Source organism: Brassica napus, chromosome A7 (genome assembly GCF_020379485.1).
Source record: "Brassica napus cultivar Da-Ae chromosome A7, Da-Ae, whole genome shotgun sequence".
In the NCBI taxonomy this organism is placed as follows: domain Eukaryota; kingdom Viridiplantae; phylum Streptophyta; class Magnoliopsida; order Brassicales; family Brassicaceae; genus Brassica; species Brassica napus.
The window spans coordinates 26,163,888-26,182,538 of NC_063440.1; the positions used below are offsets into that span (position 1 = coordinate 26,163,888).

The 18,651-nt window shown below is 38.3% G+C and overlaps 4 protein-coding genes, 1 long non-coding RNA gene and 1 other non-coding gene across 8 annotated transcripts; 4 read left to right on the plus strand and 2 right to left on the minus strand.

Annotated features, from left to right (window-relative positions):
* Positions 1 to 60: 60 nt before the first annotated feature.
* Positions 61 to 6,542, minus strand: LOC106354521 (cytochrome P450 734A1). Its single transcript, XM_013794475.3, has 4 exons — positions 6,003 to 6,542; positions 5,279 to 5,523; positions 4,836 to 5,202; positions 61 to 658 (listed from the first exon to the last, which is right to left on the minus strand). The coding sequence occupies exons 1-4, from the start codon at positions 6,486 to 6,488 to the stop codon at positions 245 to 247; spliced, it is 1,512 nt and encodes a 503-aa protein (XP_013649929.1). The 5' UTR covers positions 6,489 to 6,542; the 3' UTR covers positions 61 to 244.
* A 446-nt stretch (positions 6,543 to 6,988) lies between these two features.
* Positions 6,989 to 11,173, minus strand: LOC106354519 (glutamic acid-rich protein). Its single transcript, XM_013794474.3, has 11 exons — positions 10,335 to 11,173; positions 10,174 to 10,228; positions 9,982 to 10,081; positions 9,658 to 9,874; positions 9,211 to 9,353; positions 8,372 to 8,954; positions 8,149 to 8,251; positions 8,008 to 8,060; positions 7,754 to 7,906; positions 7,408 to 7,668; positions 6,989 to 7,304 (listed from the first exon to the last, which is right to left on the minus strand). Exons 1-11 carry the CDS (start codon positions 11,082 to 11,084, stop codon positions 7,293 to 7,295), a joined length of 2,430 nt encoding a protein of 809 aa, XP_013649928.1. The 5' UTR covers positions 11,085 to 11,173; the 3' UTR covers positions 6,989 to 7,292.
* Positions 11,174 to 11,368: 195 nt separating this feature from the next.
* LOC106357310 lies at positions 11,369 to 12,307 on the plus strand. The gene is made up of 2 exons (XR_001272266.3): positions 11,369 to 11,496; positions 11,882 to 12,307. It is a non-coding gene; the product is annotated as an uncharacterized LOC106357310 (long non-coding RNA).
* On the plus strand, positions 11,734 to 11,820 carry LOC125576793. Its single transcript, XR_007315218.1, has one exon. It is a non-coding gene; the product is annotated as a small nucleolar RNA R16 (small nucleolar RNA).
* A 2,535-nt stretch (positions 12,308 to 14,842) lies between the features above and the next one.
* Positions 14,843 to 15,309, plus strand: LOC106357309 (mitochondrial import inner membrane translocase subunit TIM13-like). The gene has a single exon (XM_013796993.1). It carries the CDS (start codon positions 14,860 to 14,862, stop codon positions 15,118 to 15,120), a length of 261 nt encoding a protein of 86 aa, XP_013652447.1. The 5' UTR covers positions 14,843 to 14,859; the 3' UTR covers positions 15,121 to 15,309.
* Positions 15,310 to 16,765: 1,456 nt separating this feature from the next.
* On the plus strand, positions 16,766 to 18,642 carry LOC106354517 (phosphatidylinositol transfer protein 3). 3 transcript variants are annotated; one of them, XM_013794470.3, is made up of 5 exons: positions 16,766 to 16,969; positions 17,306 to 17,407; positions 17,493 to 17,669; positions 17,756 to 18,100; positions 18,191 to 18,642. In XM_013794470.3, exons 2-5 carry the CDS (start codon positions 17,339 to 17,341, stop codon positions 18,491 to 18,493), a joined length of 894 nt encoding a protein of 297 aa, XP_013649924.2. In that variant the 5' UTR covers positions 16,766 to 16,969; positions 17,306 to 17,338; the 3' UTR covers positions 18,494 to 18,642. The 3 variants fall into 3 exon arrangements, with proteins under 3 accessions (XP_013649924.2, XP_013649926.2, XP_013649925.2); XM_013794472.3 differs by having other exon boundaries at positions 16,791 to 16,969; positions 17,326 to 17,407; XM_013794471.3 differs by having other exon boundaries at positions 16,867 to 16,969; positions 17,248 to 17,407.
* The last annotated feature ends 9 nt before the right edge of the window (positions 18,643 to 18,651 follow it).

An 18,651-nucleotide genomic window follows, 5' to 3' on the forward strand; every position in this document is an offset into this window, starting at 1 on the left:
GTTACAAAAATATTCATGGTACAGAAAAATTGTAATAATTAATGAAATTAGACAAATTCGTGAATAATTATAATAATTTCATTATTAAAAATTATAACCACAGATGAAACCAGACTACCTTGTTTCTTGCATAACAAGTATTATTAAAGGCATAAGCCCTAAGGAAGATTCAAATGAGTCAACACTCAACACTAAACCGAGATACATACCGGTACAATCTTCATAATCATTTTTTTTAAGAACTTTAAATCCTACTAAAGAGAAGATGAGCACCTTTTTGAGGCTGCAAGGTCACAAACAAAACAGGAGCATGGACATAACTTGGAGACAACCTGAAACTGTAATGCTTCAAGATCGTGGCAAGAACCGTTTTGGCCTCAACAACTGCTAGATTCTGTCCCACGCAAGTCCTCACCCCTAACCCAAACGGCACAAGCAGAGCTGATTCTTTCCTGGTGTCTTCGAACCTACCCGGGTTAAACTCCTCCGCGTCTTCTCCCCATGCGTCTCTGTCGTGGTGCATCGCGACAACCGATAAGTACAGTTGAGTTCCTTTAGGAATCTCGAGGCTTCCGAGCTTAGCTTTCTTAAGTGTGTCGCGGTTTAGTGTCATCGCTGGAGGGTAGAGCCGGAGTGTCTCATTGATTATCATACCTAACTGTTATAAAGATTAGGAATCAGTTTCTCTTACAAAACCATTGTTAAGTTAATGACTTACTTGATAACTTATGGAATTGGATGATCCTATTGATAGAGCAGAGCTCTTGTTATATACAATTACAGAGGAGGTATTTAGGGTATGCGTATATACAGAAGTTATGATAAGGAGATGATTGAGCTAATGTAATATATGCTCATGAATGTGAAGATAGTTTCCTTATCCTAATATCCCCCCTCAAGACGGACCGCCTTGTGCTAGTCCGATCTTGGAGCATAGTTGTTGATGTTTAGCGCGGGAGAGAGGCTTGGTTAAAGCGTCAGCGAGTTGATCGGCCGAGGTAACGTGAGTGACACGCATATGACCAGCTTGAACATGACTGCGGACAAAGTGATAATCAAGAGCTAGATGCTTCATTCGGGAGTGAAAGACAGGGTTTGCTGCAAGGTACGTGGCGCCTATGTTGTCGCAATAGATCGTTGGAGGTGCAGTTGTCTTGATGTGCAATTCGGTGATGAGAGAGAGCAGCCAGCAAACTTCAGCAGCGGTGGAAGCAATAGACCGATACTCAGCTTCAGTCGACGAGCGAGCAACAGTGGCTTGTTTCTTAGAAGACCAGGCAATGGGATGCTTCCCAAAGTAGACGATATAGGCACCTGTGGATGTGTAATCATCGCGGTTCCCTGCCCAATCTGCATCTGTGAAGGCGTGTAAGGCAGGTGTGTTGCTCGCAGAAAGAAAAATTCCAGTGGTCATACTACCAGACAGATAGCGAAGAACACGTTTAACTCCATGCCAGTGCTCATCAGTGGGCTTGTGCATAAATTGTGATAGCTTGTTGACAGCAAATGAGATGTCTGGACGAGTTAGGGACAAGTATTGAAGACTCCCAACAGTAGCACGGTATTGAGTCGGATCAGACAATGGCTTGCCGGAGTCAAGCGTCAGTGGTTTGTATGGACACATTGGCGTGGAAACTGGGTTGCAGTCTTCCATCTTGATTCTCTGTAGTAAATCTGCAATATAACGATGTTGAGTCAGTAACAAGCCATGAGAAGTTCTATGAGCTTCAATGCCTAAAAAATAAGAGAGAGAGCCAAGGTCTTTGAGAGAGAATCGTGTAGATAGAGCCTTTATGAAGCGTTCCATTTGCTGTATGTTGTTCCCGGTGAGAACAATGTCATCGACATACACTAGCATGTAGAGAAGAGTGCCATTTTGATTGTAAATGAAGAGACTGGCATCGGCAAGGGAATTTTTGAATCCAGAAGAAAGCAAGAATCGCTTGAGCTCAGTGTACCAAGCCCTTGGTGCTTGTTTAAGTCCATAGATAGCCTTGTTGAGCTTACATACAGCCTTTGGATTGTCTTGATTGATGAACCCCGGTGGCTGCATCATATAGACTGTTTCATCAAGCTTGCCTTGCAAGAAAGCATTGTTTACGTCAAATTGTCGGATTGGCCATTGGTTGGAGATGGCGACACTTAAGACCAAGCGGATGGTAGCTGGTTTGACAACAGGACTGTATGTATCTTGATAGTCAAGACCATGTTGCTGAGTGAAGCCTTTTGCGACTAGACGGGCCTTGAATCTGTCCACCGAACCATCAGCTTTGCGCTTGATCGTGAAGACCCATCTGCACCCGACAACATTAGCTGCGTGCACTGGTGAATGTAGATCCCAAGTATGGTTGCGAAGCTGTGCATTAATCTCATCACACATAGCTTTCCTCCATCTAGGATCCTTTAATGCTTCTGCCACAGACGTTGGTATTCTCTCTGTTGCAGGAACCACAACAGCAGAAAGATTGAGTTTGTCTACTGGTTTGCGCTTCCGTGTAGATGCTCTCTGTGGCTGGTGTTGGACAGGATTTGGCGCAGCTGGAGGTGCTTCAGTAGAAGGTATGATCGTGGGTTGTGTTGACTGTTCTGGTGGTGGTATTGGTGGAGCTGCTGCGGCAGTAGGAGTTGTGGTTGTTGGAGCAGAGTTTGGAGGCTGTAAGACTGGCACCGGAGCAGTTGATGGAGGAGCCGGAGCAGTTGATGGAGGAGCCGGAGCAGTTGATGGAGGAGCCTGAGGCTTGAGAGGAATAACAGTAGTAGTCACATGATCTGCGTTTGATGAAGCTGCAGGAACATTCTCATCAAAAGAGTCAGATGTAAGCGGGTTAGGCAACTCAAAGGGAAAAACATATTCATGGAAAACAACATGTCTAGAAGTATATATCCTAGATGTTTTTCTATCTAAGCAGTAATAGGCACTTTGAGTTGTAGAATATCCTAGAAATACACATGGAGAAGAGCGTGCATCAAGTTTATGGGAGGTGTATGGTTTTGTCCAAGGAAAACAAAGACAACCAAATATCCTCAACTTAGAGTAGTTTGGTATGTGACCGAATAGAGATTCAAAAGGAGACTTCATCTTTAAGACTGGAGTAGGCATTCTGTTGATTAGAAAAACTGATGTTGCTAGAGCATATGGCCAGTAATTCTTTGGCATCGAGGCATGAGATAACAGAGCAAGACCGGTTTCGACTATATGTCGATGTTTCCGCTCTGAAATGCCATTATGCTCAGGCGTATGGGGAGGTGAAGTATAATGAGAGATGCCATTAGCAGCTAGAAAAGCAGTAAGTGCAATATACTCACCTCCATTATCAGTGTAAAGAGTTTTAATCTTGCTTTGAAAACGATTTTCAACTAAAGCCTTAAAGCGTTGAAAGACTTCTGAAACCTGAGACTTTCTTTGTAAAGGATAAAGCCAAGTATAACGTGTAAAATGATCGACGAAAATCACATAATATTTGAAATTATCTATGGACAGAAGAGGTGATGTCCATACATCTGAAAACACAACTTCGAGAGGAGAAGTAGAAATAAGAGTTGAAACTGAAAACGGCAACTTGTGCATTTTATTAATCGAGCAAGCATTACAAGGCTTGTTCTTTAAAGCTTTTGAAGATAATGGTAAATGAAAAGTAGAAAGCATAGTTTGTAAAATAGAAGCAGCCGGATGGCCTAAACGCGAATGCCAATCAGATAGAGTTGTGCTAGTAGCCGAAGCATAGGTTAGAGTAGTTGCGGTTGTTGTTGTTGCGATTGGGACCTCGCCAGTTGTTCTGCATATTGGAGTTCCGAGATCTTGTATCAGTTGCATTCGCTGTGGCTGGAACATCTAGACTTGCTGCTGGTTCCTTACAGAGAAGCATTGCCTCTCTGTTCAAGAGACGTTCATGAAGCTCTGCAAACGAAATAGCTGAGTCTCTACCATGTATCGCATCAATCTCGGGTTTGTATTCATCAGGCAGACCAGCGAGAACATTCTCCGTGATGTCTTCAAGATCCATTGGTTTACCAAGTTCGGCGAGTTCATCAGTTTTGGTTTTGATGGTCCTAAGATATTCAGAGATCGTCTTGGTTCCTTTGGTGCACTTGTTGACTTGATTCTTCAGCTGGCGAATATGACCTCTGGACGGATTACCAAAGGTTTGTGCAAGGAGGTTCCAGATCTGAGCTGTTGTGGTGGCGCTGGAGACAACAGACTGAAGCGGTGTTGTTATTGCTCCAATCAATGCGCTGTAGAGGAGGCGATCTTGACGTCGCCAGGGAGGGTAGTCCGGATTGACTACGTTCTGGCCTTCAGCATTGAGGATGGTCGCTGCAGCCATAGTTGTTTCATCAAGGAAACCGTGAAGCTCAAGGCCTTCAAGAAGAGCACAGATCTGTTTACTCCACATCAAATAGTTAGCATTTGTCAACTTGGTAATGTTTGACATGTTGACAGTGAGGAGCGTGCTAGATGGATCTCTGGCATTGAAGACTGTTGTAGTCTCAGCAGAGGAGCTATCGTTGGCCATAGGTAACAGAAAGAATGGAGGTTTTTTTTTTTTTTTAATTATAGAAGAAACAGAGAAGAACGAAGAAGAAGAAGAAGAAGAAACAGAACCGAGAGAAAGGAGAAAAAAAAAAAAAAAAATTTTTGAGGATCTCAGTGCTCTGATACCATGATAACTTATGGAATTGGATGATCCTATTGATAGAGCAGAGCTCTTGTTATATACAATTACAGAGGAGGTATTTACGGTATGCGTATATACAGAAGTTATGATAAGGAGATGATTGAGCTAATGTAATATATGCTCATGAATGTGAAGATAGTTTCCTTATCCTAATATTACTATCTTGAGATCTTGTAAGATATCTGGAGTGGGAAACCCGGTTGGTCCAAGGACGCGGTTAACTTCTTCTCGAGCAATGCTTTGCCATTCTTGATGCATAGCTAAGAGGACTAACACCCAAGTCATGAGATCACCAGTTGTTTCCTTAGCTGCAAAGTAGAAAGTCTTGCATTCATCTATAACTTCTTCAATCCCAAGCCTCTCCTCTTGACCATTATGATTCACGTAAGGAGACATAAAAGCCTGAAGAAGAGTTCCTGCTATCTCCACGTCCTTTGTTTTGTTTTTCTCGATGAGTCCCAGGATAGAACCACGGATTTGTTTCTCAATCCTCCATATCTCTCTATTAGTCTTGGAAGGCAAGAATCTATAAACCAGAAGCATTAAGTATAAAAACTTGTTCTCTCTATGAACTAGCGGAGAGTGTCCCTAGAAGGCTTTACCTGTACCCAGGGATGTAAATGCTCCATCGGACTAGATAGAAGAGACGCATCATACGCTCTTGCAAGGCAAAGATTCGTTTCCCTTCTTCTACGTTGTTACCAAAAGCTGTTCTTGATAACATATGTGCAGACAAACTGTGTACCTCTCTGTGTACATCTAGCTCAATCTCCTCTTCTCCGTTTCTTATCTCCTCCCATTTCTCAATAAACATCTTAGTACTTGCCACCATTTGCGGCACCCACCTCTGTAATGAAAATCTCAGCTTTTATTCACAACCAATGTTCAAAAAATTGCTAGTTGCTTTTTAAGAGCATTAACCACTAGATGGATTATTAGGAGTTTAGAAGGACAGTCATTGACAAATTATTGATTTATTTTTTTTTTATAAATTTTACATTAATAGTAGATATTTTAATTTTTAGATTTAGTTATAAATTATTTTAATGAATTATAAAAACTAGATATACAAAAAACTAGACAAATTTAGGTTGATTTAAACGAATTTGAAATTAATTTTAAACCGATTTAGAAAGTTTAAAACAATCTGAATGATAATTTTAGGAAAATCATTTCGGCTATTGATTTACCACTAGAAGGCCCCAACCAAACCAATTTTTAGAACATTGATCACAACCTTGAAACCAAACCATATCAACCAAGTTGAAGCTATACACTAGATTGATTCCACTGCCAATAAACAGAGTTTAGAGATTGATGTTGTACCTTGACTTTGTCCATGGTGAAAGCTTGAACAGCGATTCTTCTATGGAAAGCCCATTGATCACCTCTAAGACCAGGAAGACCCTGAGCGTAAAGAAGCTTAGACAAAGGGTTGTGTCCGATACGATCAAACGACTTGCTCTTCAAAGCTTCCCTGATTAGTTTCGGATCCGACGTGGCAACCACCGGTTTGGTACCGAACCAGTAGAGGAAAGTCTTCCCGTAGGCGCGTGACCAGTTGTGGTAGTGAGGCGCCACGCGGTGTACGAACTCGTGAGGGTTGTCGCCGGACGGTATCGGCTTTGACTTCGCTTCGGTTGTTGAACGGGTAACTTCCGACGAGTTTCCGGTGAATAAACGGTAACGAGGTCCGGTCAAGCGCAGCTTGTTGAAATGAGATTGGAGTCTCCATGGGATCCATAGATTAGTGTAAACGAATCTGAAGATGAGAAGGAAGAGAAAGAGGAAGAAGACGAAGGGCACTGCCATTGTTGTCTCTCACTCTCTCTCTCTCTCTCCTTTAGTTTCATTTATTGGATATTGAAATTATAATATTGAAAAAAAATCATTTTCAATCAATCTTGAGATTTGCCACAAGAATATTACAGTAAGATTCAAACAGATGTTTTATAAAAGATAAAAAAAATTCCAAGCTTTGACCGTTAACAAATAAAAAAGTCTTTTCACTTTGGTCTTATTACCAAACAAAGCTCTCTCTTCTATTACCAAACCCCAGCTGAATCAAGCCCTGGCCCACCACCATACTTCATCTCCGAGGACCTGTGGTTCGTACGTAGTGTTGAGTCGAACATTGTACACAAAGACTTTCTCTTGGCTGGCTACAAGATAGCCTTTGATTGCTTGTAACGCTACAGGCTCTATTTGAATCTTCTTCTTTGATCTCACTCTACATTCCAAGTTCATGATGTCACCATGTTAAAACTATTGATGTCAGTTCTTGAATTACTGTTAGACCTTTCAAAACAGTATTCGCTGGAATATATTGAATTATATAAAACAAAACTTTAGATAGTAAACCCAATCCAACAGATTCGAATGACTACGATGGATGATCTAAATCTCCCACTATAATCACTGTAGTTACAGCACAAGTTATGTACTTTTGAGAAATGAAGACTTTAATCTGATTAAGACAAGGCCAAACCGCACGGTCCTACCACCATCGTGAGTAGTTGCCATATAAACACACAGCGACATGATCCAGTGATTCACGTTCATCACACGTGCAGATTAATTGCCACCGTTCTCTTCAAAAAGACGTTTTAACTGACTTCATCTCTGTGCCTGTTAAATATTCGTTAGATCAAAAACAGTCAAGGAACAATGAAAAATAAATTAAGAACAGCTTTTACAAGAATAGATTCGATAAGAGGAGGAAGGTGTTTACTTGTGGATTTGTCTTAAGTGGTTTCGTATCCAGCTTGAAGGCAGCAAATATAGACTCAGTGTGGCTGCTACTTATCACCGTCTCCCCTGAAGTGAAGCTAGTTTTCTTTGAAGACATCTTTAGAATCTCGTACAAGGTTGTTCGCTGCCTCGTGCTCTTCTCCTCTGCCGCTGATGCCGGTGAAGTTGTTGATCTCTCCTGTGACTGTGAGGCGGTGAATTTTGCTGGAGCTCTTCTTGGTCGGCTCTTTTCTTGAACAATCTGTAAATGTTGTGGCTAAATATATTTACGAGTGCACCAGAAACCTTGATGGGATGTTGTGACAATTTAGTAGAGAGAGCTTTACCGTCTCTGGAACTGAAGGTTCCTCTGGCACTGAGTTTGAGCTTTTGCTGTTACTGTCATCACGTTCGAATATATAGCCACGGACAACGTTTGACCCGCGCTTACGAGATCCTTCTGATATAGAACTCTTTGTAAGTTTACCCAAGAACGATGACTGCAAAAGATTCATGGCATAAGATGCAATACTTCTTAAACAGTAACCTCTCTACGAACTTCATTGGTACATGAAAGTAACTAAAGAAGGTTTATATGTACCTTGGATGCAGCGGGGTTTTTGTTTATTCCCATGAGTGCCCTATCTTTAAAAGCTGAGGACAGTTTAATCAAAGTGGTTATAAGCAAATATAACTCAACTGATGACTACTTATAAAGGGAGAGACGTGAGTGGTATCTTACAAGTAGTTTTTGCTTTCTTTCCTATCTCAGGCTTCTTGATGTGGCGAAGAATTTCCTCAGAGTGTTCATTCCCGGTAGATGATGAAAGCTTGGCCTTTTGCTCCTGTGCCAGACAATAGTTTTTAGATTCATGGGGTAGCACAAGCGACAATATTAAACAGAGCTTTTCAGTCTTCAGAATATAGAGGTACGATGGAAAAGTGATAAAATGTGGAGCACCTACCAATCTTTTCTTGTACAATCGCTGTTGCATGAGCTTCTTCTCCGTTTCCTCATCGTCAGATGACACATAAACGTCATCTTTATCTGTGAACATTAAAGGGATCATTTCTTTTATTTTCTTTATCCTCATTCGCATGGAAGTTGCATGACTCGGATCTTCTTCGTTTTCATCTTCACTGGCTTCAGGTTTTGTCACTTCTTCATCTTCAGCCATATTTTCATCATCAGCGTTATCGTCTTCATCTTCAAACAATGATGTTTCGTCCTGCTGCAGACCTCGTTTTAGCTTATGTAAGAGCTTCTCTGTCCCTGCAGCATCTTGTTGCTCAAGCCACTTCTGATGCAGTTCATTACGTTTATATTTGTCGCTTGGATCTTCCTTAAATTGACTGGCAATCATATCCCTGAGATCGTCATCTTCTTCGTCCTCGTCTTCATCATCATCTTCGAACCGGAGTAAATCGTTGTCGCTGTCATCTTCCTCTTCAGCAACCTCATCAATAAATTTTCTCACAGGGTCTCCAGGAGATGAATCATGGGTCTCAGGATCATAACTTTCCTTAGTGTACTCTGCTTCTTCAGAACTGCAGATGGGAATTAGTTATTGCATAGAAAACAAGCATTAGAATACACTATGCAACTGAACTCTACTAGACAATTGGCTTTGCTGATTGTGGCACAAAACACGAGTGATTCATGTACTCCAGCTAACATATGTCCAATAAATATTATGAATACATAAGACTATGCTATGTGAAGCTTTCCAATGTTTGACTAACGAACACGTACGGTGTTATATTTCATTATATTTCCGCATGTAAAATCTAAAGACAGACTCACTTGTCAGGGGCTGGAGACGGGTTTCGTTTGAGGTTACTTGCAAGCACCGATGGTGGTGTCATCACTTCATCCACGGATCTGGTTGATGTCTTCTCTAGATGTTCTTCTCCAGAACTAGTAGTTTGAGAGCCCAAGGATGGATCCTAACCAAAAAAATAACAGAGTCAGCTTTGATCTGATTTATAAAACTAGCTTTTGAACCAGTGCATAAACTTAGTATCTCTAAACTGGGAGTGAAATGACATCTATGCTTGTAAGATTTAACAGAGTCAAATGATTTTGCAGGGATATACAGCTACAGTTCACAATTTCAAAGGATTGAACTTAGTACGGAGGAGCAAACATTCAAATATCACACAAAACTTCAATCAAGGACCTGAAAATCAAAGCAACAAAACAGAAAGCAACTTCCTATTTGTGCAAGGATCTAACGATGAGTTGGCTCACCTGCTGAGTAGGGTTACTTTCAGCGTTTTTGTTAGATGGACTGTCTGAGTTCCCCAATGGAGCAGCAGAGTCCTCCAAGGAATCCTCTCCGTCAGGGTTTTGGTTGCTTGTAAATTCCAAATTCACATCTTCATCCTTCTCTTCCATTACAACTTCCTCCCCATAAGGAGCACCGTCATATAAGTCCTTTGATTTGGATTTCTTCCGGCTAAGGAACCTGCCAAAAGCGTAAATGATAAACACTCAATATGGTTACTAAGAGACACACTAAGAGAGACGGCGACTGATAGGACAATAGTCAGGGAAAAAAAAAGTAAAACTCACTGCTTAGAAATCTCCTCTTTCCTTCGTCGAATCTTCTCCAAGACAGAGGAAATGGGCTTACGCACAAGAGGGACGGGTTCAAAGGCAGCATCTCGAGTTTCTACAAAGCAAGAGACAATAGTCACAAAAAGGTTCAGTTCCATGAAAAACCTTGCAAGAACTGATAAAAGTGGAGTTGATAAGAGTATTTACCTCGCAAGAGTCTCTGGTTTTCTGCACGAAGCTGGTCAAGATACTCTCTTCGTTCCTGTGGAAGACAAGAAGAAGAGTGAATCCAGGAGAAGTAAACAAACAATTGAATATCTTGCAATGGTAAGCTTAAGATGAAACCAATAAAGAACTTAGAGAGGTACCTTCTTAGTCATGTTCATGGAAGCAGGCAGCTCATCAAAATCAACAGTAGTCTTCTTGCTCTTCTTGTTGTTTCTCTTCGCCTCCTTTCCTTGGCTATCACCGGCCTCGAGAACTTGTCGCTTCTTTCTAACTCCCTTGGATCCCCAACCATTGATTTCCTCCTCTGTTTCCATTTCAGAGACTTCGTCTTCGCCTTTCTCCCCCGATTCCTCACATTCACTCGATTCCGAAACCCTTGTTTCCTCTCTTGTTTCCATTTCGGGGATCTCCTCTTCACTCTTCTCTCCCAATTCCTCAGATGCGGGATCGACCTCAAGTACACTCGATTCCGAAAACCTAGTTTCCATTTCAGGGATCTCCTCTTCGCCTTCCTCGCGCGTTTCATCAGATGCGGGATCGATCTCAGGCACGCTCGATTCCGAAACCCTAGTTTCCTCTCTCGTTTCCATTTCAGAGATTACCTCTTCACTTTTCTCTCCAAAATCCTCAATCGCTGGATTAAGCTCAGGCACGGAATCGAAGTCGAGAGCCTTCCTCGCGTGAACTCCATCCTCCACACCCAAACCTTCTAAATCAGATCGCATCTCGTCTTCTTCGATTCCATCCTTCTCCAAATCTTCACCGTCGGCTTCTACGGAACCAGGACATAGATCGGAGATCGACGTAGCCTTCTTCAATAGCCTAAGCATCCTGTTCGGAACCGGGACACTCGATCCTCCGATTGGAGAAAGCTGCTTCTCGCTAACCATCTCCGATTGTTAACCTCCGGTTTAAGTGATAGAGAATTGAAAACGGTGGCGAATGGATCTGTGTTTGTTCGAAAAGGAGAAGTAGAGATATTGATCGACGATTTTGCCGCCAAATTATTTTGATTTTCGCGCCTCTATTTGTCTGTAAAGAAAAGTGCGAAGCTTTCTCCGCGGGCCTTTAAGAAGTATCCTAATGGGCCACCCTTAAACAGGCCGGATTATTATTATCCAGCCCATTAGAATGATACCTTAAGTCGGTTTTAAAAAGCCGAAACCCTAGATCACGAGAAACAAAAGGATCTCCGCTATATAAATAACGATAAATCCCAATTCTTACAGAACAGCTAGCGCAGTTTCTTTTTTCCTACACTTATTGATTAGTTTGGTTTCTTTGTGTGTTCATGAAACATCGGTATGTTTATAAGATTATGTTGTTTGAAGTTTTTCCGTAGTTTAGTTGATGTAAATGCATTTGTTTACCCACGTTTCTACCCATGATGAGTAAAATCACAAAGAATGGTAGAGATGTTAAGAACGGGTGCAGAGATTGAGATGGTTATCTTACCAACCCATTGCATATTTTTCTCTTGCTTTGGCGTCAAATGAATCGACCGAAATTTTCTCTTTTTTATTTAGGGATTTTAGATTTTATGGCAGATGATGAATTGATTACTTATGCTTAAATCACAGAATAATAGTGTTGACAAACAATCTCCGCTTATTATCTGATGCCATGATTTTTTTTAATCGAATTTGAATAGTTTATTTTCTTGTGGTTTTGTATTCGGATCATACAGTGATGAGATAAGCAGACGGGCGGTCTGAATTGATGCCATGTAGACGTGTCTGCCTTCGCTACAACTTTGTAGCTTCTCTGAGTATTGTCTCTTTGTTTGGTTTATGTGTTTAATTGATATTTGCCATGATGAATTTGCTTCTATTATGTCTGGACATATGAGATTATTCAATCTTTGATCTGACTGGTGCAAAAAATTCTGAGCTACGTATGTTTTCACTTTTGTTCTTGTCATTGATGTAATCCTAATCTGCTGTAACTAGGGTCGTGTATAAATTGCTACAGTAAAGGTATTGTTATATCCGGAAAGTCTAGATAGACCTTTGCCGCGTGAGCTTTTTATTTCTTGTTAGTCAACTGATTAAGTTGCAATTTGATCGGAGAAGATAGTCCAATGGATATGATCATGATAACTGAGTTGATAAACTACCATCGTTTTACTATCATCTGTTACTTTTTGTCTCGTTTATTTTAGGCAAAGGACCTTTAACTAAAGTAACGAACTAGAAGTTGTCTTCACTATATAATCTAATATTAAAGCAGCCATAAACGGATAGAAATATTTATACTGCAACAAAAAGTTACACAAGGCGATAGAAATGACATAAGATGGCTAGAAGTAATGACCCAATGTAACCAATATGAACCAAAGCAATTTATTCAGTTAGACACACTACCTTTCAATAAGGCAAAAGCACGTTAAGAGTAACATGTTAAAAGGACTATAGATGTTTTGTAGTTTTCACTATGTCGAGGTTTGATCTTGGCAGATTCATGTGACGCAAATTCAGAATTCTCGAAGTTATGTAATGCAGATTCATTCTCTCGAAGTTATCCTGTAGATTCTAGAAAGTATCAATTTATGAAGTCAAAATACATATTCAAAATGGATTGATTGGATCTTCATTATCTCATAAGCTGGTTCAAAGTAAACCTTCAGCTCAGTGTGTATTCATGTAGTCCGAATGATTTATTACAAATGTGATTTTAAGACTGTCCTAAACCACTAATATTTGGGTTGATATAACTTATCCCATCATGTGTGAGTTTGGCAAAATGAAATTCTAGATATCTAAAGGGGTACTCAATAAACTCACTTCGAAAATTCTTTAAATCACACAAATATTTAAAAGGTTGAAACTGATATTTTGTTATAAAGGTTGTAAAAATCAAAGTTGTTTCATGAACTCATATTATTTACAGAATATATAAAATTTTGTACATGTTATATCGTCTATTGATAGGTTGACGGTCAAATCTGCCTCACTTGGTTCGTTAGCATGTGGATTAACCAATTTTCTTTCTTAAAATTTTGATTCATATATTTCACAAAAAGAAAAAATATTCTCATCTCGTCAAAATTTGCGGTAACGGATAATAGTAGGGGGTGTTCAATCCGGATATCGGTTCGGTTTTTTTCGGTTTTTGGTATTTCGGTTAGTAAAATATAACTACCATTCTAAATCCATATTTACTTCGGTTCGCTTCGGTTTATATACCGTCGGTTTTCGGTTTATTCGGTTTTATACCAACAAACATAATTATTTTGTTTGAGATCATATTATATGAATTTTAGAGTCATATTGTCAACACAGTCATTTGTTAAAAATATATTACATGTTCAAATAGATGAACAAAAAAAAAGTAAAATGCTTCTACCATCAATAAAATAATCAATTCTATAACTAAAATCAAAGCTTGAAATTTTGAAAATAAAAATATGAAACAAAACAGAAACATAAAAAAAAAAGTTTTTCCACTCTTCCATATTTAGTGTTCATTAAAGTCATATTTTTTCAATTGAAAATTTTCTATTAATTATTGTCCATCAAATTTATAATCTTCATATTAATTAAGTGAAGACTAAAATAAATCAAAAAGATCAAAAAAGACTTAGAAAATAAGATGTATGAATTGCGATGTATTGTTATTTAGTTATAGTTCAAGTGTTTTACAAATTAAGATTTTTTTATTACTATAAAATTATAGTAATAGTTATTAACACAAATTTAACTTATGTAACAAATAGATTTTCATGTATTGTTTTAAAATAGATACATATTTACATGTTTCTACTTTTAATCGGTTATATACCAAACCATATCCAAATCATACGGTTTTTATAAAATTATATTCATTCGGTTTATATGGTATATACCAAAACCAAACCATATTGTCTATTTCGGTTCGGTTCGGTACGGTTCGTTTTTACCATATTGAACAGCTCTAGATAATAGTAATAATAATATAAATATTAGTTTCTATAATTTATTTATTTGTATTATTTTATTATTAAATTTTTATAATTTTCATTTCATATAATAAAAGGTTTTTTCCCAAAAAATATTTGTTGTGAGATATCTATAATTCTTATTTAACAACATGCTCTAAGATATACTCAATATGCATCTGAAATTTTAGACCGTTTGACCCGTATTCACTTCACCTCGGATCAAATGGGACAAAGCCCACTAACATTGATTAGTTTTTCTAGCTCTACTATTTAATAGCTTAATATTTGCTCCAAAATTGCTAGTTCCCGAACTTTTGTTGAATAAATTTGAACAACGTTAAAAAAATTGAGCAAAAACTCAGATTTGAAAAAATATATATATTTTAAAATTGAACAACATAAATGCATCTTCCAGCTCAAAAAAAAAATCAGATTAAAAAACAATATATTTATATACTAATTCAATCGAAACAGGCCCAATAATCTATTATTCGACCCACATAAATATTTTGGTAGCCCGTTAAAAAGCAAAACCCTAATTAGGGGGATAGAGAAAACATCTCCTCCGCTGGTCCTGACAAAACCTTCAACAACAAGTCGGTCTACCTCCACCACCGCACGCTTGTCTTCCGGTATCTCTTGATCTTTGTCTCATTTTGTGTATTTAACTATCTATTGATTCTATTTTTTTATTTTGCCAATCTGTTTGGTGGCTTTTTTGTATTTCAGTTGGAATTTAAAAAAAAATGGATTTCTCATCTCCGTCGCCGCCGATGGGTAGTGGTCAATCTCCGGAAGCATTGATGGAACAGGTGCAGGCGCAGCTACAACAAGCTTACGCGGAGGAGTTGATAGAGACACTGAGAGGAAAATGCTTTGATAAATGTGTAACAAAGCCAGGATCAAGCCTTAGCAGTGGCGAGAGTAGCTGCGTCTCTAGATGCGTTGATCGTTACATTGAAGCCATGGGTATCGTTAGCCGTTCTCTCTTCTCCCAACAACGTTGATCAACACTCTCTTCTAAGCTACTACTGTTGTTTTACTTTTGTTTTGAGTCTGAGTCTTTGTCATTAAGACAATCACCAGCTTTGGTTTCTTTATATGGTGATATAACTTTATTACAATGTTGACGACAATAATCTCTGTTTGACATTCATGAAAAGTTCTTTGGAAATCAAATATGTTTCTTGATGATATTTTGATTTTGAAATTTGTTTCGTTTTCTGTGAGCTTTTAGTCGATCGATAAATGAATATGAGATGTTTAGCAATGATTGATGTTGTGTAGATTTGTGTCTGTGATTTGTTACGGTAGTATTCACCTACTGTGTTATGCGAATTATAATTGGTTGTGTTTGTGATGAAGTTTTCATATTGAAATGTGAGTGTTTAGCTTTCTATCCATATATATAACAGTGTGTTTCCTGGTTTTTGAGAATGTGAATATATTGAAGTCATCATACACTTTCAAGTGGTCAGGATTTGCGAACCAGTGTGTGCCTATTCTGAACACTGAGCTTTGCCTTTTACATTCGTCTTAATGGTAGTGGATGAGTTTTATGTGGCTGTTTTAAGTAGTTGGCTTGGTCATTAGTAATGAGCCTAATTTACAGTTAAAAATTAACTCAATTGTGAATAATTGCCCTGGTTTGCCTCCCAAAGACTCATGGTTGTCCTACTTCAAGACCCAAAATAAATGTGTATTTCTTAGGGTGTTATTTATGGACCTGATGTAATCCCCTTCAACAATAAATGTAATGAGAAAACTCTTCACACTAATGCATGAATGATACTTTACCTAACAAAATAATAAATCCTATGATATAGATGTTTATGATTTTTAATATAGACTAGTATACTTTTTTATAAAATTGGTTAACGTTTCAACGACGGTAGCTAAATCTTTAAAGAGGTTTGGTCATCTCCAACTATAATTTCTTTGGCCTGCGTAGTTGACACGGTGGGTAATGTGTGAAGCTTCTGCCAATACTTTTTATAGGGTTTGAATGGAACCCCATCCGATCCAAAAAAATAGTATCGAATCTGAACCAATTTTATTAAACTTTAGAAACAGAACTGAATCCGAACCAAAGTAATTTAGATATTTAAATGTATTCGAAATAGATTTATATATCTAATATACTAACTAATGTTAAGATTTAACTTATAAAAATATCTAAAATATATAAGATATTTTTAAATCATCCAAAACTTAAGGAATATAATATAAACTAATCAAAGTAAATGTCTAAAATAACTAAAAAATACTTAAAATATCAAAAATAATTAAAATATTTATTAATTATTTGTCTAAATATTCAAGTCAAATTAATTTATATGTTAAATTTAGGTATTTTCACATATTTTATTCAAATTTATGTATAATATATTATTTTGTTTTTAGATTTTGAAAAAATTAATGTATATAATGAATTTAATTTTCAAAAAATATTTAAAGGTATTATCCAAATTAGAATCAAACCTTCAAAAATTCAAACCGAATCCAAGCCGATATTTATAAATATTCGAATGGAACTGAAATTTTTTTAACTCCGAAAATTCGAAACCCGAATAGATCCAAACCGAACCGGATAGGTATCCCCTCCAAACCTACTCTTTTTTTTTTCTTTATTACAAGACATAAACGTGAGTCGCACGTGCCGTAGATATTTTAGACATATTTTTTGTTTCTGTCCAATTGTGATTTGTCCTAAAGCCGCTTTTGAAGAAGAAGACTACTACTACGTTTACTTTTCTCAATTTTAATCAGAGCTTCATATTCAGCTCCGACTCACGAGGACCTCTCACTCTCACTCTCGATCTCTCTCGCTATTCCTTCGATCGTCTCGACTACTGGGTACGCTCTTTTCTTTTCCTTTTTGTCTCTTAAAGTTTAGATCTTTGGTGGTGTTGTGTTTGTGAAATTTTTATTCTTCTGCGGTCCAAAATTCCCGAAAATTTGATGGATCTTCTTGATGGAGATTGAACAACAACTTTACTCAAAACTTTCACTTGATTCTTAGTTTTTTTTTTTTTTTTTTGCGTAGTGTTAGTTAGCCAACTAGTTAGTTAGCTGAGTCATGCTTTGTCTGTGTGATTCAAGTCACATGAACCAAGTGAACATTTCTTGTCTAGTGTCCATTTGCATGTCTGTGACTTCTCTGTTGTGCTGTTCTTCCCTCATGAATAATAGATTTTGATACTGCACACTAGTGTGTTATTCAAAATGTTTCGCCGCAAGACTACTTCGCAAGCTGAACAAGAGAATAATGAAGCAGCTCTCAGAGAGGCAAAGGTACAAACTTTCCATGACACTCACTTATAAACTGAATTAATGATTCTTGAAAAATCATTTTTTTACTGATCTTAATGATCCACAGATCAAAGAGCTCAAGACTCTCATAGGCGAGCTCTCTGGAAGGAGTTCACTCTACTGTTCAGATCCCTGTCTCAAGAGGTATCTTGAAGCTAGGAGCTGGAACGTTGGCAAAGCCAAGAAGATGCTTGAAGAGACGCTGAAATGGAGATCAACCTTCAAACCTGAAGAGATCCGTTGGGTAAGTCATCAACCACATTCCTTAAGAGTAGGCTTCCTCTGAAACCTTATCAACTTAAAGGCTTGCTTTGTTTTTTTTTTTACTAGGATGAAGTTTCAGGTGAAGGTGAGACTGGGAAAGTCTACAAAGCTGGATTCCATGACAGAAGTGGAAGAACGGTTCTTATACTCAGACCTGGATTGCAGAACACCAAGTCTTTGGAGAACCAGATGAAACATTTAGTGTATCTCATTGAGAATGCTATTATGAATCTCCCGGAGGATCAAGAGCAGATGTCTTGGCTCATTGATTTTACAGACTGGTCGCTGAGCACCAGTGTGCCTATCAAATCCGCCAGGGAAACTATCAACATACTGCAGAATCACTACCCTGAGAGACTAGCTGTCGCTTTCCTCTATAACCCTCCAAGGCTCTTTGAGGCATTCTGGAAGGTTAGAAGGCAAATCACTGATTCTGACTCATAGAGTTATACAAAACATTAGTTAATGATGAGTGTTTGTTGTGTGTGTGTTGTTCTGCAGATAGTGAAGTACTTCATTGATGCAAAGACATTCATCAAGGTGAAGTTTGTTTACCCGAAGAACCCTGAAAGCGTGGAGCTTATGAGCTCATTTTTCGACGAGGAGAACCTCCCAACGGAGTTTGGAGGGAAGGCTTTGTTGCAGTATAACCATGAAGAGTTCTCTAAGCAAATGAACCAAGACGATGTTAAAACTGCAGACTTTTGGGGATTGGTTCATAGTAACAACAATCACCAGCAGCAGTCCAGCAGTGGATTTTCTGGAGCTGAGATTGCTCCTGAGCCAATACAAACCAACACTTAAAACTAGCTTTGAAAGGCTATGTATTGTTGTAACCAACCCTTTTTCAAATGGGGACAAAGATAAAGATAGCTCTTGATGCTTAGAGGAGAGGACACAGAGATGTAAGATTTAGACTCGGTATTTGATTAAATAAAAGGATTTGTGTGTTATAAGCAGCT